Source organism: Rhincodon typus, chromosome 32 (assembly GCF_021869965.1).
Source record: "Rhincodon typus isolate 14 chromosome 32, sRhiTyp1.1, whole genome shotgun sequence".
Taxonomy (NCBI): domain Eukaryota; kingdom Metazoa; phylum Chordata; class Chondrichthyes; order Orectolobiformes; family Rhincodontidae; genus Rhincodon; species Rhincodon typus.
Window position 1 is genome coordinate 2305635 of NC_063363.1, and position 24751 is coordinate 2330385.

General features: G+C 43.4%; 1 protein-coding gene across 1 annotated transcript in view; it reads right to left on the minus strand.

Annotated features, from left to right (window-relative positions):
- Nucleotides 1-24751, minus strand: part of LOC109937336 (glutamate receptor ionotropic, kainate 4) — a 152845-nt gene that overhangs the window by 122213 nt on the left and 5881 nt on the right. Inside the window, exons 2-3 of the mRNA XM_048615532.1 lie at nt 7363-7489; nt 652-816 (exon numbers count right to left, since the gene is read on the minus strand). Of these exons, the coding sequence (XP_048471489.1) occupies nt 652-816; nt 7363-7438 (241 nt within the window). The 5' untranslated portion in view covers nt 7439-7489. The remainder of the gene's footprint in view (nt 1-651; nt 817-7362; nt 7490-24751) is intronic.

Sequence of the window (24751 nt, forward strand, 5' to 3'; positions counted from 1 at the left end):
CTTCTTCAGAAATGGCCCATTTCTGAAGAAGGGTCTAGGCCCGAAACGTCAGCCTTCCTGCTCCTCTGATGCTGCTTGGCCTGCTGTGTTCATCCAGCTCTGCACCTTGTTATCTCAGATTCTCCAGCATCTGCAGTTCCTACTATCTCTTAAATCCTAGTGTTCCATGTCTGTTTTCTCCATCTGACTTGAAAATTAAATTTTAACATTTCATCAATTGGCAGCACAAGCCGCCTTTTATGTAATGCAAGTCATATGCTTTCTTCAAAATTATGTCTTTAGGTCACAGTTCAAAATGACTTCCTGATCTTGTAAAAAAAAATTACCTCCATAGAACTGAAACTGCACATCAATTTTCCCTTGACTTCAAAATCCAAATTTCTAAACTATAATAAAAATTACAAACATTAATCACACTACGATTGGCTGAGAAATACTCAATCTTTCACTGCAAATTGTTGCTGTCTTCTTTCTCATGGGTTGTGGGTTAGATATGGACTAGTGGGATTTAAATGAGACCTGGGACTTAAAATGCCATAGCATTAAAACTTAGATCAGTCAGTGTGTTTCAAACTCATTCCACCTGAAATCCAGTTGACACCATGTTTTCTGCTGAAGTGAGAGAAAGGACAGACTTCTTTGGGTACTTACTAGTTTCTGCTGTTTCGTATTCACTGTCTCGTAGCAGCTCAAACAGGTCAACATCTAGCCTTGCCTTTTCAGATTGTTCCACCATACGGTTGATGTGGTTTCTTGCAAGACTAATGGCAAGTCTTTCGCCTCTGCTGCACTCCATTGGATCATCTAGAATTGCAGCTGGAAAACACAAATTCAATAACTGACGTTAATGACTTCTTTTTATCTAAACATTGGAGAGTAGCTAAAGGTTTATTTGCTAATTATTCTTTTAGATTATATAGTTTGAGAGGCCCATACTTTCTCAGTTCAGTTTCTTCTTGCATTGATTTAATTGCTATCTGAATTGCTTTGAATTAAATATTCAAGGCAGGAAAATAATGGAGTGGTTCAGGAAATGGCAGGAAGGGGCTATCCCTTTTGAAGCAGACTAGAAACAGAAAAATCATAGACCCTGGTGATTCTCCAGTTACTGGGCCCCTTAACTCTCCCCAGACAATCCTGCATACTATTGTTCCCTTATTCATGATTTACTAATTATTTCACCAAACAATCACAGGGATCCTAGTAAAGTGATAATGCGCATTACAATTACAAATGTCATCCAATATAAATGCAGCATGGTCCGTTAATACACAGTGGAGCAACAACAGAGCACACACAGAATGCAAAATTAGTTTATGTCCATCCTATAGTGATTCCAGTTTGATTAATAGTCATAATGCAAAGTATGCATTTTACTTTAACAGAATAGTACAATATTGTTGATCTATTAGAAAAATAAACCATTAGTTACTTATAAAACTTTGCAAATGATAACACTGATCTTAGTGCATGCCTCAATAATGTCTGCACATTGTACCATATGCACACTGAAATAAGAGGACAGTATCCCGTCACTGAGTGACCCTATATTCACACGTAAAAGGTCCTTGACACTGATCCAGCACCCTCAGAGCCAGCTCTCAGAGTGTCAAGATGTCTGACACTCCTGTTTTTATCTGTCAGCCCACGCTTTCTGATTGGACCAGATTACCAGATTGATGCACAGAGAGATCTGGGTGTTCAGGTCTATTGTACCCTGAAGGTGGCAATGCAGGTCAATAGAGTGGTCAAGAAGGCATACGGCATGCTTTCATTCATCGGACGGGCTATTGAGTACGAGAGTTGGCAGGTCATGTTACAGTTATATAGGACTTTGGTTCGACCACATTTGGAATACTGCGTACAGTTCTGGTCGCCACATTAACGAAAGGATGTGGATGCTTTGGAGAGGGTGCAGAGGAGGTTCACTGGGATATTGCCTGGTATGGAGGGCACTAGCTATGAAGAGAGGTTGTGTAGATTAGGATTGTTTACATTAGAAAGACGGAGGTTGAGGGGGGACCTGATTGAGGTGTACAAAATCATGAGAGATATAGACAGGGTGGATAGCAAGAAGCTTTTTCCCAGAGTCGGGGACTCAATTACTAGGGGTCACGATTTCAAGGTGAGAGGGGAAAAGTTTAAGGGAGATATGCGTGGAAAGTTCTTTACGCAGAGGGTGGTGGGTGCCCAGAACGCATTGCCTGCGGAGGTGGTAGAGGCGGGCACGATAGCGTTATTTAAGATGTATCTAGACAAATACATGAATGGGCAGGGAGCAGAGGGATACAGATTCTTGGAAAATAGGCGACAGGTTTAGATAGAGGATCTGGATCGGCGCAGGCTTGGAGGGCCGAAGGGCCTCTTCCTGTGCTGCATTTTTTTTGTTCTTTTTGTTAACAGCCCCAATCAGGGAACTCATATTCTATGAGGTGCACCTGGCTGACATCATTACAACCATTACATTCACAGTAACTGTAAATTCATATCTGGGGAGCAATTCAATATTCTTCAATATTACAACCCAGATTGCAAGAAAAGCTTTCAGATTTTTTACTTCATATATTTCAACTACGTGTTTTATGTAGAAAGACCGACTACTTCTCTGCTGATGTTCACATTGTTTCATTATCATTCATTACCTCATTGAATGGTGCAGCAAATTGGATGGGCTAAATGATTTACTTCTGCTTTTAAGGCCTATTATTGGAAAGATATAGAACAGAGAGGTTGTAGGGAGGGAAGGCGAGGTGAGAGGAAGGTGCCATTCACTTGCTGCTGCCTAAGCACACCCCCCCACAAACCACTCCCAGACACTGACATGGCACTCACTCATCTTGCGCAAAACTACTTGGTATTACTATACGTGAAGTTCCAGGTTCCTGATAGTATCATGTGGTACTGCCATGAGATAACAGCTGGGTGCAGCCTGATATGAGGCTGAATGGTAACTCTCTTAAGCATGCTCTGGCCTTGTTGTCAGCAGCTAACTCCCTCCTGTTCTTTAATTTTCCTTTTGTTATCCATGGCCTCCAAGAGATTTCATCACAAATTGTTCAGCGCTGCTGAAAGATCCTGCACAATGGCTAATGGGAATGGCAAAATATGTGTTCCAGCTCTTCCAATCACAGCTTCCCTCTCTTCTGCCTTGGCCATTCCGTCAATTATAGATTCTGTCTCTGGAAGAATATAAGAGCAGAAGGGTGGGAGTCTGTAAATGCAGGAGCTGAAACTATGATGAACTTGAGCACTGAATGTTCAGTGTTGATTTGTCTCATTGATTTCCCAAATAGGTTATATTCAACAGTTCTTAGCAATTTCAAGGGAAGATGATATGAGATCTTCAAAGTGAGGCCCCAGCAGTACGCTCACATTCACATGTAGTCATCCATTGTAACTTTTTCATTTCTTTCTCACAAATAAAATGAAACACATTGCTGGATGTCCTCTACAGACCAATTAACATGGGGGAGTGGGAAAAAGACAGCACTATTTCAATGGAATGCCAACTCTGAAAGCAATAACCAAAAACTGAAAAATCAAAGAACTTGCACATATTCAATGAGGTTTGAACAGAACCTATGATTGGATGAACGGTTCTGTCTTTATTGTGTCTGCTTCTCTTCCAATCACTGCCCTGCTGTCAGTTTTTGTACTCAGCAACGAACAGTTTAACTGACAATTATGATGATAATACTGGACACATCAAATTCCAGAATTAAACCAGGCTTGACAGGTCCTATGTCTAATTTTTGCAATGTTGCCATAGTGATTAGTTGCTAAAACATATTCACATAAATTTAACAACAGAATAGAAATTAATTACACAAAGTTTCAATGTGTTTCCTAATACCATTCATTACAGAAACTCAATCCCAGACAAATTTCAGAACTATGGTTACTTAAAAAAAATTAAAAACTTTTACTTAATTGGCATTATTATTTTGTTTTAACCTGTGGAGACAAATTTACAATTTTATTCTGGCATAAAACTCTCAATCTGATGGCATAACTTTATCCAGTTGTAACAGCTTTCACAATTTCTATACAAACTCTCCTCTGAGCTGACTTGATTCTCCTCCTTGAGCAAACTATTATACCTTTGGAACTGAACTCTGGATTTGGATTTGAACTTTGAAAATCTTTACAGAACTGACCCATAGTCACCTGTTTATATTTTGAAATTCTAATCCTAAACTATAGTATATATTATACATATTTACCATGCAACTAAAAAAAACCCAACCTTAGCTGACAGCAGAAAAGATTTTTGGGCAGTTTCATGGTTTTCTGGTAGGGTTTTCAAAAAAAAAAATCAGAAGGACAAAACTGCCTGAAGATACCAGCAGAATTGCAATTTACAAGAATTGTCTATGCAACTGTCAAATGCAATGTTTAAAAGCCTGTCCATGAAGTTTGTATTTCTGGCTGTTTCCTTGAACAATGATGAGAATCCCACTTCTAACTATGAGCCTGGGCGCCTGTGCCTCTTGGCTCCATGTTTTGAACCTTGCATACTCCTCTTACCCTGACCATGCTCTCAGTAGCCACATCAAAAGAAAGGTCAGCACGGTAGACAAGAAAGCAAAAACAGGAAGCACATTTTTACACAAAGGTAGTCTATTCCATGTTTAAAGATTCTTGACTAACAAGGGAGTCATCAGGAGATAGGCAGGAATGTGGAGTTGAGGCCACAATCAGATACGCCATGGTCACATTGAATGGCAGAGTAGGCTTGAGGGGCTGCATGGCCTAACTGCAGTTTCTATTTTGTTTTTTCATTTGTATGTCCAGCAAAGAATAGAAATGCAGCCAATCTTTACACACATTGAAATGTTACAAATAGACATCATTTAAAACAAACACAATTTTAGTCTCAGTTTACCAATGGAGTATTTGAATAAAATTCCAGTTAATGTCCGCCATGTGAATAAAATGAAACACAATTAATATACAATTAACAAGGAGTTAACATGTTAATTCTGTCCCATAATACGTTATAGATTCAGGGGATCAATTTGAATTTTCAATGAAGAAGTTGATTGATCTTTGTCCAGAAATGGTACCGAGGCTTTTGGAATTAGGATGAGTGAATATAATTCAGGTATGGATCTAGCATGGTCTGACGGAAGTGTGGAATAGTTTAAGTGGCTGAATGGTTTCATAGAAACAGAAATGGGAGCAAGAGTAGATCATTTGGCATTCGAGCCTGCTCTACATTCATTATGATCATGGCTGATCATCCAACTCAGTAGCCTGTTCCTGCTTTCCTCCATATCTTTTGATCCCTTTTGTCCTATATGTAGTCAACAATGCTTTGGCCTCAACTGCTTTCTGCAGCAGTGAATTCCTCAGGCTCAGCACTCTCTAGTGAAGAAATTTCTCCTCATCTTAGTCCTAAATGGTTTACCTCATATCCTTAAGACTGTGATTCCTGACTCTGGACTCACCTGCCATCGGGCACATCCTTCCTGCATCTATCCTGTCTAGTCCTGTTAGAATTTTCCAGATTTATATGAGATTCCCCTCATGCCTCTGAACTGCAACACATATAATCACAACGGATTCAACCTCTCCACATATGTTAATCCTGCCTTTACAGGAATCAGTCTAGTAAACTTTTGCTGCACTTCCTCTATAGCAAGAACATCCTTCTCAGATAAGGAAACTAAAATTGCACACAATATGCTAGAGGTGGTCTCACCAGGGCCCTGTGTACTTGCAACAGGCCATTCCTGCTCTTGTATGCAAATCATCTCGCTATGAATGCCAACATACTATCAGCCTTCTTGGCTGCCTGGTGCACTTCATGCTTAGCTTCAGCTTATACTGGCACGAAGACACCCATATCTTATCGCATCTTCCCCTTTCCCAATCTATTGCCATTTAATAATAAACCACCTTCCTGTATTTCCTACCAAAATGGATAAGCTTACACTTATCCACTTTATATTGCATTTGTCCACTCAGTCGACTTGTCCAAATCACACAGATGCATGCTCCTCACAGCTCACCCTTCCACCCAGATTTGTGTCATCTGCAAATTTAGAAATGTTACATTTAATTCCCTCATCTAAATTATAGGTAATATTGAGAATAGCTGGGGTCCTAGCACTGATCCCTGCAGTACCCACCAGTATCTGCCTGCCATTCAGAAAAAGACTCCTCCTGTTCCTGCCTGCAGATGTTTCAAATGTCAACAAAATATTGAGGAAATTATAAGTCTTATTCTAGTCACCAGGTCTTTGGGCAATATTCCTGTCTGCATAGCTCTCAGGATTAGAGGAGCTTGCGTTCCTTTCTCTCATTCCAAGGACCAGTCTTAGATCAACAAACTTCTGACTTGCCAGGCACTGCATTTGACACAACCGTTAATATTTCACACCATTATAATCATATTAGCTTCTATTCCACATCTTAGTAAGGCATTTGTTCACAAACATGTCTTCAAAAACCTGCACATCAAAAGATTGATTGACTTCATTCAGGGAGGTGACTTTCATTTTGATGAAGAGTCGCTGGATTCAAAATGTTAACTCTGCTTTCTCTTCACAGATGCTGCCAGACCGGCTGAGTTTCTCCAGCAATTTCTGTTTGTGTTTCAGCTTTCCAATACCCGGAGTTCTTTGTTTTATTTTAAATAACTTCTGTTGCTAGCTCAGGAGACTCAATGTCAGTGGATGTAGGGTAAGGATTTTTCCTTCCTCTCTGATGCTTCAGAGAAACCTCAGGGATGGAAAACAGGGGTCAAACTGGATGGTGAGAGAAAGCTAGGAGCTGAACAGAAAAAAAAAAGTCAAGTTATAGAACTGAGGTAGCATGAGAAAGAAGAAGGAAGAGCATAAATGGGTAAGGGAAAAGGGGGTGAATGTTATGGAGAAAACAAATGGAGGACTGGGTGGTATTCCTCTAAAGCTAATGAAGAGAGCTCAATCTTCTTCTTCTCAAAGTATCATGGCCCGAGTGCCGAAACCATTACTTACAAAGTGCAAGCTGCGTTACACTATTCTGGAGCTTTTCCGCAAATTTGTAATCTGCTCCTGTTGGGAAATCAGTTGAACGGTTTTAAATGAGGCCCAGGAATAAAAGCAGCCTTGGTATCATTTCTGAAGAAGCTGATGAATTTTCATAATTCCTCACTAGTTCTCACCTCCATTCTGGCTAGAGTAAAGACTGGGGTTCTGGTTCCTGAATGGCTTTTAGCAGCTATTAAATACATCAACAATTATCTAACACCAGTAAATTGTGGAACATTGAAGTATCTTCCATTAAACACAATTCTAAAAAAATGTGGGACAATTCATATTTCCTACCACAAAGCTCCAAATCAAGTCTAGAAATAGGGACATTGAATATACCTACCTATCCGAAGTGAATGTGGTAATTCAGAACTTTTCCTTAAAGACAACAACACCAGCAATACCAAGAAAAGCAGCATTTTCCGTTTTTCTTCATGGAGATTTTTATTTGTTCTGCCAACTCCAGCCACCTAGTACAGAGGAAGAAATTAAGCTTTAAAAAACATTTTCCAATTTTCTTCCTGTATCACCTTCTCCGGGAGATGAAGAGTTGTACTGGAATAAAAACAGAAAATGCTGGAGAAAGTCAGCAGGTCTGACAGTATCTGTGGACAGAGAAACTGAGTTAATGTTTTGACTGCAGTCTGACTGCTCTTCAGAACTGAAGGCTGGAAAATGTTGGATTTTATGAGGTAGATAAAGGGAAGAGAATGGATGGAATAGATTGAAAGGGTGCTCCCAGACAAAAGGCAACGGGTACTGCCACATGGCTTCAGGAGAATTGGCAGCTACTGGGCTATCACAACAAAACAAAGTAAGTGGCAATTTATGTATTTGACTCACTAAGCATTGCAAAATTGAACAAGTTATTCACCTCAACAGACTGAATAACATACCAAGAACTCACCAGCAAATGAAAGCACTCTTTCACTAAGCCAAAAGGAAGTTTCATAAAGTAACATTCATTAATTTCTCTCTACCTCTCTTCCACTGTGATGTAAGGTGTGTGATTTATATAGGTTTATCATTTATTTAAGAGTTTGTATTCCAAAGTAGTGGTATGAAAGTTTTGGTTTCTGTGTATTGGAAGGTTTAATGATTAACTTGTCAGTATTTCTGGAGCCATTTTTTAAAACCGGTAATGAAAGATCATTCCTAGGGTCCTAAAGGAAATTCGTTTGCATTTAGAATGTTTTCCAAGCAGTCGTGGTATACAGTGAGGAGCATTAGCTTGCTTTCAGTTAGAAAGATCAGGATTTTTTGTTTTGATTTACAGGAATGCTCATAGTTTGGAAATCTTTTAGTTTTAGCTCACCGATATCCTAGTTGAAAAAGTTGGATGAAACAGATTTTCCTAGAGAATGAGTTAGTTCAGAACTGTTAGGAAACAGGCTTCCTCGGTTTAAGGGTTTTAGTTTGAAAGTTTCAGAGCAGAAGCATTTGATTAGAACCCTGAAGGGGTTATTCAAAGCTGAGAAAGTTTATGTTCATTGTGTGAATATACAAAAGACTATCAAATTCTCAAGACTGGAATTGAAAACAATAGGAAGTCAAACCAATAGAAGTGATGGAGAAGGGAATTCTGTCTGGTGTTTGCGTACAGTAATATATGCTGATGGGATAGATGAAATATTGTGTTTTTATTGTGGGTTTTGAAATCTTTCAAACTGTTTTATATCCAAATAGCTTTGTTAGTTCTATTTTAACTTTTCTTTTGTGCAATAAACTTCCGTGTTATTGTAAAAGTGAAGATCTTCAGGACCATACACTTGTGTTTCAGTGAAAGAACATCTTGTTAGATTTAAAAATTTATCTGTCAAGTCAGATTTCAGCCTGGGATCTGACTTGTCCAGTCATGACATCATCTGGGATCGTAACCCATCAGCTATTGCAACATAATTCTAGCTGCAACGACCCTTTGGTTTCCCACATTAATACCAATTGTTTCAATTTGGAAAGGACTGCATCTTTCTGTGTCTGAAGTCTGATATTGTTAGCTGTAACTGGTAGTGTTTCCAGAAAATTTAATGTCATGACTGACTCTTCCATTGGGGGTACCATGGTGGTATATCTGCTAATGGAAGGTGGCCAATGCGTCTGCATTTTCTATTTGGCCTCCTGGACAATGGTCTAGCTGGTAATTATAAGCACTTAATATTAGAGCCCACCTCTGAACGTGGCCCAAAGCTATGGGTGGCACTGACTTGTCCTCTTTAAGCAGATCAAGAAGGGTCCATGATTATCACAAATTTTTGCCCATAAAGGTATTGGTGGAACTTTTTGACCCCAAATAGCCAATCCTTCTTTTTCTGTTTGAGTATATTTACACTCTTCATATCTGAAGTCCTGGATGCATAAGCTAGTGTGCATTCCTCTTCAGTGGGCCACCTATGAGCTAACACCTTTGTGATGCTGTACAGTGAGGCATCACATGTCTATACCAGATCTCGTTTGGGACCATAGAATGCCACCATATTAGAAGATGCCAGTAGTTTATTTACTTCATTGAAAGATAGGGCCAGTCAAAGAGACCATTTCCAAAGCTGGCCCTTTTTTTAGGAGTTGAGTTAATGGTGCCAGGATGGATGCCAGATTATGTATGAACTTTCCATTATAATTTACCAGACCCAGAAATGACCTAACTCCTGGACAGACATGGGAGCTGGGACACCTTTGATCGTCCTCACTTTATCTTCCAAGGGATGTATCCCAGTCTTGCTGTCACCCAAGTAGGTTATTTCTTGGGTGTAGGCCTGCCTCAGAAAAACACCTTAGGACTATATCCAAGTTCAGTAAGTGTTCCTATTAGCTTTCCCTAGTATCAGGATGTCATCTAGATAAATAGCGATCAGAGGTGGACCTTGCAAAATGTTCTTCATTGTTTGCTGAAAGATTAAACAGGATGACAATATGCTGAATGGCAGTCTCGTATATCAGTACAAACACTTATGAGTGTTAATTGTAGCATGCTTGAGAATCCTGATCTAAATGTAATTGCAAATAAGCATGGCTCACGTCAAGCTTCGTGAACGACAAATATCCTGTCAGCTTTGCATACAAATCCTCTAGGCAAGGGACTGGGTATTTAACCAGTTGCAAAAAGCGATTTACTGCTTGTTTAAAATCTGCACAAAGGCGGAAGAACCCATTGGCCTCAAATTTGGTAAGACAGGTGCAGCCCATTCTGTGAATGGACTGATTTGATGATTCCTTCACTTTCCAGCTTTCTGATTTCTGCCTCTACTTTTGCCCGTAAGGCAAATGGCACTGGGTGGGCTTGCAGAATTGTGGAATTGCTTCCGGTCAACATGCATCAATGGTAAAAGGGGGAAAATTCAAAGGAGATGTGAGGGGAAAGTTTGTTTCACAGACAGTGATAGGTGCTTGGAGCTCACTGCCAGGGGTAGTGGTGGAGGCATATACAATAGGGGCATTTAAGGGGTTTTTAGGTAAGCTCATAAATAAGTAAGGAATGGAGGGATATGGACCATGGACAGGCAGAAGAGATTAATTTAATTTGGTATCATGTTCGGCAAAACATTGTGGGCCAAAGGGCTGTTCCTGTGCTGTGCTGTGCTGTTCTACGTTCTGTGCCAAATTGCTTTGGCTCCTTTGATAGTCCCCGGACCTTCGGGGAAAACATCCAGGTATTTAATTAGGAGTTTATTCAGGCAGCTGTTTTATAATTGAAAAATGTTCACCCAATCTAGGTGAATCTCTTACAACCAATCTTGCCCCATCAAGCTTAGGCCCGAGCCTTCTACTACAATAACTGATAACTGAACCAGTTGCCTGTCATAAGAGACCAGAAGAGATTGTACCCTTAATCGACAAAGGTTCCCCAGTATAGATTCTCAGACTAGCTGAAGTCTTGTGCAAATCTAAGGGCTGGAGCCGAGAGCAAGTTTTATTAAAAACTGGTTTTGTGATTGCTGATACATTCGCACTGGTATCAACCTCCATTTTAACTGGATGACTTTTTGACCAGACATTTATCTTGATTGGTTCTGATGTTGATGTTGCTAAGAAATTTGACCGTTTCAAACCAGATGCAGGTGGAGTTTCCAGGGTATGAATTCTCCTGGATACTGGCCTACGAGTTAACTTACTCCATTTAGGCTAAGAGGACTCTGTTGCCGTCCTGAATCCACAAATCAGCGACAACTTCAATGTTTTACTGGGCAGGATCCTGAAGAAAATTGTAACTGTTTGGTCATGACTTGGCTTTGCTTTGGGGTTTTACTGTGGGATATTTCCTGAGTGAGAGTATGCAGTTGCCTGCACTCGAGTGCTGCTTCCCAAGCTCAGTCGCACTGGCGAGGGTGCCTACTTCCAGCAGAATACCTTATAACTCACATGCTCCACTTGTTGTATTTTCTGATGATGAAGCCAATTGTAGCATCTGTTTGAAGTCCAGTTGAGCTTCAGCCAGTTGATGTTTTTGCATAGTCAGGTCATTAATCCTACAGACCAAATGGTCTCTAAGCATCTCATTAAGGGTTAAACCAAAGTCACAAGCTTCTGCCAATCATCTTAACACTATCAAAAACCCTGATATGGATGGGGATATTTTTGGAGCCTCCTCCTCCAGTAACTTGATTAATTGACCACCACCGTTCATGACTGGATATGGCAGGACTGCAGAGCTTAGATCAAATTGTTGACTGTGGGATCACTTAGCTCTATCGCTTGCTGCTTATGCTGTCTGGCATGCAAGTAATGCTGTTTGGTAGTTTCACCAGGTTGACACCTCATTTTTATGTATGTTTGGTGTTGCTCTTGGCATGCCCTGTTACACTCTCCATTGAACCAGGGTTGATCCCTGGCTTGGTGGTAGTACTTGTGCGGGGGATATGCCAGGCTGAGGGTTTACAGATTGTGCTGGAGTACAATTCTGCTGATGCTGATGCCCCACAGTGCCTTGTGGATGCCCAATCTTGAGTTGCTAGATCTGTTTGAAGTCTGTCCCATTTTGCATAGTGATAGTGCCATACAGGAGGGTATTCTCAATATGAAGGTGTGACTGCGCCTCCACAAGGACTGTGCGGTGGTCACTCTTACTGATACTGTCATGGGCAGATTCATCTGCAGCAAGCAGATTGCTGAGAATGAGGTCAATATGTTTCTCCTTCTTGTTGGTTCCCTCACCATTTGCCACAAACCTCATCCAGTAGCTAATGTCCTTTAGGACCTGACAAGCTTGATCAGTAGTGTTGCAGTGAAGCATCTCTTGGTGGATGAATTTAGGGAGAGAGGTATCAGATTAAAAAGCAGAACCTCAAAGGTTGAGAGTGTAGAGGTGTATAAAATAGTGGATGATGTTGCAATATTGATCAATGTGTTAATTACTGCAGCAAGAAGGGATAATATCTTAGAAGGCCATATGGTCAGAACCTAAAAACACAAAGGGAACAATCACTTTGCTAGGAGTGTGGTATGAACCCCAGTCAGGGAGAGATAGAAGGACAGATATGTCAGCAAAATCTCAGAGAAGTGTAACAAGATTAAATTAATAATAGAAGGGGATTTCAACTTCTCCAATATTAGCTGGGATAGACAAAGTGCGAATGGATTAGAAGGGGTGGAATTCTTAACATGTGTCCAAGAGAGATTTTTAAGCCAGTACACAGAAAGTCCTACAACTGGTCCTGGGGATGGTGCTAGACCTGATTTTAGGGAATAAAGTTGGGCAAGTGGCAGATGTGGCTGTGGGGAGCAATTTGATGATAGTGACCGTAATTCAATAAGATTTAAGATAATTATGGACGAAGATAAAGAAGGACCAGAAATAAAGGTTCTGAACTGAACGAAAACTGATTTTAAGAAGATAAGACAGGATCTGGTCAAAGTGGACTGGGATCAGCTACTGGTATCAGCTACTTGCTTCAGAGCAACCCACAGGCTAACATATTACCATTTTGGTGAAGGGAAATACCTTATTAAATAAGGGAAAAAAAGACACTAATGGTATATACCAAGATCTTAAAACGGTGGAGGTTCCAGAGTAGTATAGAAAGTGCAAAGGGTTGCTTAAAAATAATTTGGAAGAGAGGATCTTGTAAAACACTGGTAGATAACATTAAGGAAAATCCAAAGGCATTTTACAAGTATTCTAGGGGCAAGAGAATATCCAGGGAAGGAGTAGGGGCCCATTAGGGAACAAGGCAGCAATGTGTGTGTAGTGCTAGAAGACATAGCTGAAGTTTTAAATGGGTATTTTGCATCCATGTTCATTGTAGAGCAGGATTATGTAGGTATAGAAATCAGGGAGAGGGACTGTGATATACTTGAACAAACTAGCACTGACAGGGAGAAGGAATTATCAGTATTAGCAGGTGAAGGAGTAAGTAAAGAGGTTAACTTACTGAAGGAGTAAGTAAAGAGATTAACAACTGAAGGAGTAAGTAAAGAGATTAACAACTGAAGGAGTAAGTAAAGAGATTAAAAAGACAACGAATTCCAGAACCACTCTGATAAGGTTTACACAATCAGGATGAAACATCCGCTGAAACAACAAATCCTGCGCACGAAAACAATAACAGCGCTAACCGTCATCCGCTTTGCAAGACGCCTGGAACAGATTAAAGAACTGTGTACATGACTTGAGGGGGAGATTGGTGCGTGACAGCAAATGTATGTAACCTTTGATATCGTCTGTAATAGCCGAGAAGTTTTGGTGAGGCCCCTTTGAGGTCCCTGCTTCTCCCAAAAGCTTTTGTTAATAAAGCTGTGTCTGACTCACTGTAGAATTGTACTTGGTAATACTTTACCTACAACAAATTGGCGTAGTCGGCAGGATTCTGTCTACGGTCTGGACAGCATGGCCACGGCCCGGACACTGGGACAGGATACCGAACACAAAGTTAAGTGAGTTGGACCGCAGTATTCAATAATCTGTTGAGTGTGAATGTGAGACTGTCTGTCGTTTGAGTTGAGCAAAAATGGACAAGGAGGTACCCGTCTTTAACACGCAGCCTTAGACCGGTTGTTAAGAGGGGAAATCACCCACGCGAAGCTCAGGACCCTGAAGTGGGTGTAGAGACTGGAGAAGAGATACCTGGGATGTGATACTCAAACGTAACGTGAGAGTGTAATGATGTGAGACCGCCGAGAGAGAATTGAAATAAGCAGGATACGGGGACTTGATCATTCCCACAATAGCTATTGCCGGACTCCGATAGGAACGACCCCGAGTGAGACACGCCCGGTGGGAAAACACGAATGGGACGTGGCCGGTGGGTTAAACACAGTCGAGAGATTGGGGGAGGTCGTGAGTATAAACCTATCATTTATCATGGCGGGGAAGGAAGATCAATGGGGACCTCCGGGGTCTCTCATTAATCAACATATGACAGATAGACATTCACTCATTAAACAGATGAAAAAGGGGGGAATGGGATCTGTCCCAGGCCCTAGAACAACAGCGAGATTGGCTCTTAAGACAGAAGAAAGATAGGACTAAGAAAACCGCAGTCCTTTTAGTACATCATTTGGCTGGCCTTATAGGGCAGACATCAGAGTCCACGAAGAGGTGTACGGAGGAAAAAAGGATCCTAGAATCACGAATTAGGGAACTAGAAAAAAGGAACCAGTTCTTAGCAGAGGGTCAGTGGGGACCCTTGCCCCCATACCATCCCAGGGAAGGGCCCACTGTCCCAGAGGAGAGTCTGAGTGAGGAAGTTAACCTCGCCCTGGTAACCCGGGGCAGGACCCTGGCAGCCCCAACCGCTAGATATCAGCCCTTCACACCAGGAAAAAGACAACAGATATTGGCGTCCCTGGGAAAGTTACAACCTAGAAGCACCAATGCTAAATTCTGGGCCGAATTAGACACTATTTGGGTGGGGCACCAATTACACCTACGAGATATACACCAACTTGTCTGAGCGGCTTGCCCGCAAGATAAATGGCGGTTAATGGGGGATGGTTCTGGTCAGGCTGACGCCGCAGCCCAAGCTAAACATGATTACTGAGGTGGACGGTGGACTCACGCCGTAGAATTAACAGCTGAAAGAGAGGCACAAGAAGAACCCTTTAACCGCTTTAAGGCCGAAGTCCAATGGGTCCTGGGAAATGCCCCCACCAATTGGTCCAAAATCACAAAAACAAAAACAACAGAAGGGAGAAGGGGCATCTGAATACGGGGAACGATTGTTCAAGGTATATCAAGAATGTTCAGGGATGCCAGATACAAACTGCACTGATAGGGCATTTATACAGGCATTCAAAGATGGGTTATCACCCGCTCACCAGGCAATCCTGAAGATGGGGGTAATTGCCACCAGAGATTATGACGAGTTGGTAGAATGGGCATCTAGAATTAAAGAAAGGATGGGAGAAAGACCCCACATTCGAATAAATCAAGAAAACTTAGGTGCCGTGACAAAGATAAAACCGAAATCCACTTGCCACAACTATGGCAAGACGGGGCACTTTGCCAGGGAATGTAGAGCCCCAAAACAGAACAAAGGGAGATCTGGAAGCGCTTGCCAACATTGCGGCAAGAAGGGCCACTCTGAGGGCACCTGGTGGGCACAACATGGTAAACCAACAACTATAACTTCTCAAAGGGAGGCGGACTGACATCTGGCAGCCCCCACGGGCACGGGTAATAAGGAAGGTAGGATTTCCGTGTCTGCACTAATAGGGGACAGACAATGTGAGATGCTGGTGGACACGGGAGCCTCCATATCCATCACTGACCTACCCCTGCCCACAACTAACAAAATGATCTATGTAAAGGGCATTAGCGGACAAAAAACCCCTGCATACTTGAGCGAAACCACTTTGGTGGAAATTAATAATTTGTATATACCAATGCGATTTTATGTGTTTAAAAATAATGAGGAACTATCATGGGAAACGATTTGATGAAAGAGTATGAGGTACTAATAGACTGCGGGAAAGGCGAATTAATTTGGCCCCGTCCCGATGGGAGAAAGGAGAAAATGGAAGTCTATGCAAGCCATTTGGAAATTGTCCAAGCCGCATCTGCAACAGGACGTGATTGGCAATTGGAGGACAATGGGTTTGGCGCCATTTGCACCTCCGTCCCAGGGGTATGGGCAGAAACTAAACTAGATACCGGGCTAATTAAAATCGACCCCATAGTAGTAGAAGGCCCGGAACATAAACCACACCGACAGTACCCCATCAAACCGGAGGCTAGGACGGCAGTTGTGGAAATCGTTGAAGGGCTAGTGGGAAGGGGAATTCTCCGAGAAACCACGAGTACCACCAACTCCCCCACCTGGCCAGTGAGTAAACCTGATAGAAGCTACCGACTCACAATTGATTACACAGCCCTAAATAAGGTCACACCGAAGTTGCACCCCATCGTGGCCAGCCCGTCCATAATCTTGAACGGGCTCTCCCCGGCCCACAAAATCTTTACTGTACTGGACATTGCCAATGGATTCTGGTCTATCCCACTCCATCGTGACTCCCAAGATAAGTTCGCATTTACCATCGGGGACAGGCAGTACACGTGGACCTGACTCCCCCAGGGATTCCATAACAGCCCGGCCATCTTTCACCAGGCAATGAGCGATATACTTAGGGAAATCGAACTGCCCCACGGCAGCACAATACTCCAATATGTAGATGACATCTTACTGGCCTCGGAGTCCAAACCTGGCCACCAAGAGGCACTATACCTAGTTCTGAAACACTTGGAGGACAAGGGTCTTAAAGCAAGTCCGAAGAAAGCCCAGATAGGGAAAACTAAGGTCCTGTACCTGGGACATCTGATCTCCCAAGGCACAGAAGAAGTGCCTGTAGATAGGAAAACCATTATACAACAAATGCCACGACCCGTGACAGTCCGTGGTGTGAGGAAAATTTTGGGCTTGTTTAATTACTGCAGGAATTTTATCCCGGAGTTTGCCAAATTGGTAGAACCAATACAACGACTGGTAAAAGGGGGGAAACCAGCCATGGACCCCGTGGATTGGGGGCCTGAACAAGATGAAACTTATACAAAACTAAAAGCGGAATTAATGACAGCCCCAGGACTGGGACTACCTGACGCTAGTAAAGACTTCCACATTTATTGTAATAATGAGGGAGGATTCTACTCAGCGGTGGTGACCCAGGTCCACGGAGACAAACAACGACCCATAGGTTACTACTCTACTGCGGAAGGACCCGTGGTGAACAGTTTACCCAGGTGTATAGCCGCCTTAGACTGTGCCACAAGGGCCGTGAGGGTTAGTGAGCCAATAGTGATGACAGGGAATATTATTTTACATACCAAACACACCCTGGTAGAAATGTTAAATATGGGGAAATTACGGTCCGTCTCTAACATGAGAAGGGCAAAGTGGGAAGCGGTCCTCCTGCCACCTACCAAATCTATAACCATTTTGCGGGATACCTGGGAGAAGCCAGCGGAAGGCATATTAGGAGATGGTGAGCCACACGAATGTGGGAATGTAGATGATGAGGTAGAAGAAAGGAGGATAAGAGATGTGCCCCTGGAGGCACCAGACGAAATCCTGTTTGTGGACGGCTCTCGGAAATATGTACATGGGTCGCCACGAACAGGATGGGCGGTAGTTAACGCTGACCTACGAGTAGTCTGAGCAGGGAGGATAGAAGGAGGCCTATCGGCCCAGGTAGCAGAGCTAGTTGCCCTGACCCAGGCCTTCACGGAGGCGGCGGGGAGAAGGGTTAATATTTACACTGACAGTAGATATGCGTTTGGAATTGTACATGTTGGGAGTTTTCTATAGGCCTTCAAAAAGTTCCAGAGACGTAGAGGAAAAGATTGCAAAGATGATTCTGGATAGGAGCGAAAGTAACAGGGTAGTTGTTATGGGGGACTTTTACTTACCAAATATTGACTGGAAACGCTATAGTTCGAGTACTTCAGATGGGTCAGTTTTTGTCCAATGTGTGCAGGAGGGTTTCCTGACACAGTATGTAGATAGGCCAACAAGAGGCGAGGCCACATTGGATTTGGTACTGGGTAATGAACCAGGCCAGGTGTTAGATTTGGAGGTAGGTGAGCACTTTGGTGATAGTGACCACAATTCGGTTATGTTTACTTTAGTGATGGAAAGGGATCGGTATATACCGCAGGGCAAGAGTTATAGCTGGGGGAAAGGCAATTATGAGGCGATGAGGCAAGATTTAGGATGCATAGGATGGAGAAGGAAACTGCAGGGGCTGGGCACAATTGAAATGTGGAGCTTGTTCAAGGAACAGCTACTGCGTGTCCTTGAGAAGTATGTACCTGTCAGGCAGGGAGGAAGTGGTCGAGCGAGGGAACTGTGGTTTACTAAAGAAGTTGAATCTCTTGTCAAGAGGAAGAAGGAGGCTTATGTAGAGATGAGGCGTGAAGGCTCAGTTAGGGCGCTTGAGAGGTACAAGTTAGCCAGGAAGGACCTAAAGAGAGAGCTAAGAAGAGCCAGAAGGGGACATGAAGGTCTTTAACAGGTAGGATCAAGGAAAACCCTAAAGCTTTCTATAGGTATGTCAGGAATAAAAGAATGACTAGAGTAAGATTGGGGCCGGTCAAGGACAGTAGTGGGAAGTTGTGCGTGGAGTCTGAAGAGATAGGAGAGGTGCTAAGTGAATATTTTTCGTCAGTATTCACACAGGAAAAAGACAATGTAGTCGAGGAGAATACTGAGATACAGTCTATTAGACTAGACGGGATTGAGGTTCATAAGGAGGAGGTGTTAGCAATTCTGGAAGGTGTGAAAATAGGTAAGTCCCCTGGGCCGGATGGGATTTATCCTAGGATTCTCTGGGAAGCTAGAGAGGAGATTGCAGAGCCTTTGGCTTTGATCTTTATGTCGTCATTGTCTTCAGGAATAGTGCCAGAAGACTGGAGACTAGCAAATGTTGTCCCCTTGTTCAAGAAGGGGAGTAGAGACAACCCTGGTAATTATAGACCAGTGAGCCTTACTTCGGTTGTGGGTAAAGTGTTGGAAAGGATTATAAGAGATAGGATTTATAATCATCTAGAAAGGAATAATTTGATTAGGGATAGTCAACACGGTTTTGGGAAGGGTAGGTCGTGCCTCACAAACCTTATTGAGTTCTTTGAGAAGGTGACCAAACAGGTGGATGAGGGTAAAGCGGTTGATGTGGTGTATATGGATTTCAGTAAAGTGTTTGATAAGGTTCCCCATGGTAGGCTATTGCAGAAAATACGGAGGCATGGGATTGAGGGTGATTTAGCGGTTTGGATCAGAAATTGGCTAGCTGTAAGAAGACAGAGGGTGGTGGTTGATGGGAAATGTTCATCCTGGAGTTCAGTTACCAGTGGTGTACCTCAAGGATCTGTTTTGGGGCCACTGCTGTTTGTCATTTTTATAAATGACCTGGATGAGGGCGTAGAAGGATGGGTTAGTAAATTTGCGGATGACACCAAAGTTGGTGGAGTTGTGGATAGTGCGGAAGGATGTTGCAGGTTACAGAGGGACATAGATAAGCTGCAGAGCTGGGCTGAGAGGTGGCAAATGGAGTTTAATGTGGAAAAGTGAGAGGTGATTCACTTTGGAAGGAGTAACAGGAATACAGAGTACTGGGCTAATGGTAAGATTCTTGGTAGTGTGGATGAGCAGAAAGATCTCAGTGTCCATGTGCATACAGTTGCCACCCAGGTTAATAGCATTGTTAAGAAGGCGTACAGTATGTTCGGTTTTATTGGTAGAGGGATTGAGTTTCGGAGCCATGAGGTCATGTTGCAGCTGTACAAAACTCTGGTGCGGCCGCACTTGGAGTATTGCGTACAGTTCTGGTCACCGCATTATAGGAAGGATGTGGAAGCATTGGAAAGGGTGCAGAGGAGATTTACCAGGATGTTGCCTGGTATGGAGGGAAGGTCTTATGAGGAAAGGCTGAGGGTCTTGAGGCTGTTTTCGTTAGAGAGAAGAAGGTTAAGAGGTGACTTGATAGAGACATACAAGATGATCAGAGGATTAGATAGGGTGGACAGTGGGAGCCTTTTTTCTCGGATGGTGATGGCTAGCATGAGGGGACATAGCTTTAAATTGAGGGGTGATAGATATAGGACAGATGTCAGAGGTAGGTGCTTTACTCAGAGAGTAGTAAGGGCGTGGAATGCCCTGCCTGCAAAAATAGTAGACTCGCCCACTTTAAGGGCATTTAAATGGTCATTGGATAAACATATGGATGATAATGGAATAGTTTAAGTTAGATGGGCTTCAGATTGGTTTCACAAGTCGGCGCAACATCGAGGGCTGAAGGGCCTGTACTGCGCTGTAATGTTCTATGTTCTATGATTACATGACTGTTTGGGGAAGAAGGGGATTTGTTACCACAGGAGGCACCCCGATTAAACATGGACAAATAATAGAGACCTTACTGGAGGCCAGCGAGCTCCCATCGGAGGCTGCGGTGCTGAAGGTCAAGGCCCACCAGAGGGAGCCAGACAAACAAAATCCCGAGTGGCACATTTTTAAGGGGAACCAGGCTGCTGACAAAAGCCCTGGAAACAGAGGATATCCAACCCTTATCAGCCACATTTGCTGAGGATGGCCCCACCATTAGTATTACCCAGCTACACGCAGACACCCCTGAGGTAGAACGTGCTAGGTGGAAGGCACAAGGGGCCACACCGGACGGAAAGGGTGTCTGGAGATTGAATGACAAGGTCATGGCCCCCGAGTGCATCCAACACACCCTCATGCAATTACACCATGGGGTGTCCCATGTGGGGCGAGATGCCATGATTACCAGTATCGAAAAAGAATGGTGGTGGAAAGGCATGGGCAGGGACATAGCGCGATACTGTCACCGTTGTGTGACGTGTGCCCAGCACAACCCGGGCAGGCCCGTCAAGATCAGAATGGGACACCAGCCACACCCAAAGGGGCCCTGGGAACATATACAGATAAATTTTACGGGACCACTTCCTCAATCCCATGGGAAGACATATTGCCTGGTAATTATTGACCAATTTACCAGATGGGTAGAGGCGTATCCGACTCGGAATTGCTCAGCTAACACAGTAGCTAGGACCCTGGCTGAAGAAGTCATCCCCAGGTGGGGGGTGCCGCTCCAGATTGACTCTGACCAGGGGACCTATTTCACTGGAAGAGTGGTAAAAACCATATGCCAGCTGATGGGCATCAAACAGAAATTCCACATACCCTACCATCCCCAAAGCTTGGGCATGGTGGAGCGTATGAACAGAACCCTTAAAACTTCCCTGGCGAAAGCTATGCAAGACTCTGGTAAACGATGGACAGAGTCCTGCCTGCGATACTGATGAGACTAAGGGCTACCACGAGCCGCACAACCGGATTAACCCCATATGAATTGATGACCGGCAGAGCAATGCAACTGCCCGTGTCTATCATAACGGGGGGTTCCGACATCGGCCCACTCCGAGATAGAATACGACGCTATGTGCTGGAACTGAGTGCCCAGTTGAAGGCATTGCGCAAAACTGTGAGGGACAGACAGGAAGGACAAGATGAACAGGGGGAATTAGAGGATTGCCCCGAGGTCCCATCAGCAGGTAGCAAGGTTATGGTAAAGACCTTACCCGGAAAACCTGGGTTCGCCCCCAAATGGAATGGCCCCTATGAAGTTATCCTCAGTGGAGACACTTGCGCTTGCATAGATATGCGAGGGAAGGGCATCTGGAAACACTGGTTCCAACTTAAAGAGTATGCGGACACCAATTGAGATCCTAAATGATATGTTTGATTCACAGAACGACCCTCTACTAGACCTCCAAGCAAGCTGATCGGGAGCGCGGGAAGTTGCGCGCGGGCGGTATAGCCTTTGGAACATTGTTAACATAGAATGATAAGATACAGTCTTGCCATCTGAGTTTAAACATGTTTAAGATGATGTATGTGGTCACGGTGTTCTGTATAGTCATGGTTGCAGGGGTGTCAGGATTAGAGGATAACTTGTTCTACCAAGACCCACATACATCTACACGGTAATCGGACCATGTGCTACCCACTTGCCCGGTCAGTTGAGGCGTTGTTTGCAGCCACCCCTGGATGGACCCCCTTTGACCTATACACAGCAGATACGTTAGACACACCCTGTGTGGGCCAAACCGGTACATACCGACTAGGTATACAAGGGAGATGTGTAGAGCTGATAAACTTAAATAGGATACAGTCCCCCAGTTGTGCAGGAACGCGGGGAAAGAACGGCACATGTTCAAACCCGCTAAGTTACCCACTTTGCTCCTCAGGACAGGGATGGGGGTGCGCATACGCCATAGTCCCCAAGAACGCCTCCTGTGTGCAGATGCAGTGCTCCTGCCAGAATTGCCAAGTGAACAAAGGCCTGTTTACGTGCACTTGTAATGAGCGAAGATGTCTAAACGTAACTGCAGGTAGACAGTTTATTTGTGGACAGTGCAACGGGACACATGCTAGTTCAGCTGCATGGACGTATCCATTTGATACCTACCAACTGGTGGGGTCAGGCGGAAACTCCAGCCAGCCAGGGAACTGGTGGTACAAACAGTTCATGCAGAAAAATAATCAGGAGGTCAAATGCTATTGAGCCAAGAAAGGCTTTGTGTTCCTCCTCAATGGGACCTTCACAACAGCCACACCAACCCTCCCAGTCCTCTTTGCAGTAGGGACAATAGGACTGCTTACCGTCCCGTATAGCAATAGCAGCACTAACCGTCACCCGCTTTGCAAGATGCCTGGAACAGATTAAAGAACTGTGTACATGACTTGAGGGGGAGGTTGGCACGTGACAGCAAAAGTATATAACCTTTGAAATCGAATGTAATAGCCGAGAAGTTTTGGTGAGGCCCCTTTGAGGTCCCTGATTCTCCCAAAAGCTTTTGTTAATAAAGCTGTGTCTGACTCACTACAGAATTGTACTTGGTAATATTTTACCTACAACAACAGGCTTGAGTGTGGATAAAGCACCAAGCCCAGATGAGATGTATCCTGGCTGCTGTGGGAGGCATGGGAGGGAGATTGCCATTAATTTTCAAATCCTCTCTGGTCCCAGAGATCTGGAGGACATCTCATGTGGTACCATTATTCAAGAAGGCTGGTAGGGACAAACCAGGAAAATAATGGCCAGTGAGTCTACAATGTGTGGTAGGGAAATTACTGGAGAAATTCTGAGGAACAGAATTAATCTCCACATAGAGAGGCAAGGATAGTGAGCATGGCTTTGTTAGGGGGAGTTTGTGTCTAATAAATTTGGTTGATTTTTTCAAGGAGGTAGCTAGGTGTGTAGCTGAGGTTAGTCCTGTTTATGTCATTAACATGACCTTCAGCAAAGCTTTTGATAAGGTGTCACATGGCAGACTGGTTAAGAAGCTAAGAGCCCACAGGATCCAGGAAAATTTGGCACGTTGGATCCAAAATTGGTTTAGTGGCAGGAGGCGGAGGTTGATGGTTGCAAGGTGTTTTTGTGACTGGAAGTCTGTCTGGTGGTATACCACAATGTGTGGTGCTGGGACCCTGCTGTTTGTGGTGTATGTTAATGATCTAGAAACAAAAAAAGGAAAGTATGATCAGTTAATTCACAGTTAATATGAAATTGATGGTGTGGCAATTACTGAGGAGGATTGCTTAGATTATAGGTTGATACAGATGGGCTGATCTGATGTACTGAACAGAAACAAATGGAATTTAATGCTGAAAAGTGTCAGGTGATGCATTATGGGTGGACTAACAAGGCTGTTTGGGGAACACGTTGACCAGTAGGACCCTAGGAAGTAGAGAGGATCAAAATGACCTTAGTGTGCAGGTTCATTGATCCTTGAGAGCAGCATGACAGGTAGATAAGGTGGTTAAGAATGCCTTTATTAGACCAGTATACGAATATGAGATCAAGCAGGATATGATGGAGCTGTTTATAACATTAGTGAGGCCACAGCTGTAGTACTGTATGCAGTTCTGTTTGCAACACTGTAGTAAGGATGTGATTTGCAGTAAAGAATGTACAGAGGAGATTCACTAGGATATTGCCTGGGCTAGAGTAATTTAACTATGCAGAGAAACTCAATAAGCCATGGGTTGTTTTCCTTAGAGCAGAGAAGGCTGGAGGGAGGGTGGGGTGTACTGATTGATGTCTGCAATGTTCAGAGAGGCATAGACTGTGTAGATAGGGAGAAATGTTTCCTCCTCGTTTCCTGGTGGAAGGTCAATACCAGTTGGCACAGTTTTAAAGGTAAAAAGCAGGAACTTTAGAGGGAATTTGATTATGATTTATTTTCACCCAGTGGCAGGTGGGAAGCTGGAACACACTGTCTGAAAGTATAGTAGAGGCAGCGACCATCAAGCCATTTAAGAACTATTGAGGCGAGCACCTGAAATACCAAAATGTACAAGGCTATGGACCAAGTGCTGGAAAATAGGATTAGAGTAGATGGATGTTTGATGACCGGCATGGACATGATGGAACAAAGTGCGTCTTTCTATGCTGTAAAACCTCTCTGTCTCTAATCAATTCAGCTGTGATATTATTCAATGACAGAGCAGGACCTGGGGCCAAATGGCCGAGACTTAATTTAAATGTTTATTTGTGTACAGCAGTCAAAAGTGAACAAAGCCTGCCAACATGCATTAAATAACCTTTATGCAACATTTATTGAGATGAGAATCATTCCAGTCCCTTAATCTACTAGAGATAAATACAAGAAAACTTTTTTTGAAAAATATACTTCAGACTAGAGATCTTTTGAACTGAGGTAACACAGCGTGGAGCTGGAGGAGCACAGCAGGCCAGGCAGCATCAGAGAAGCAGGAAAGTTG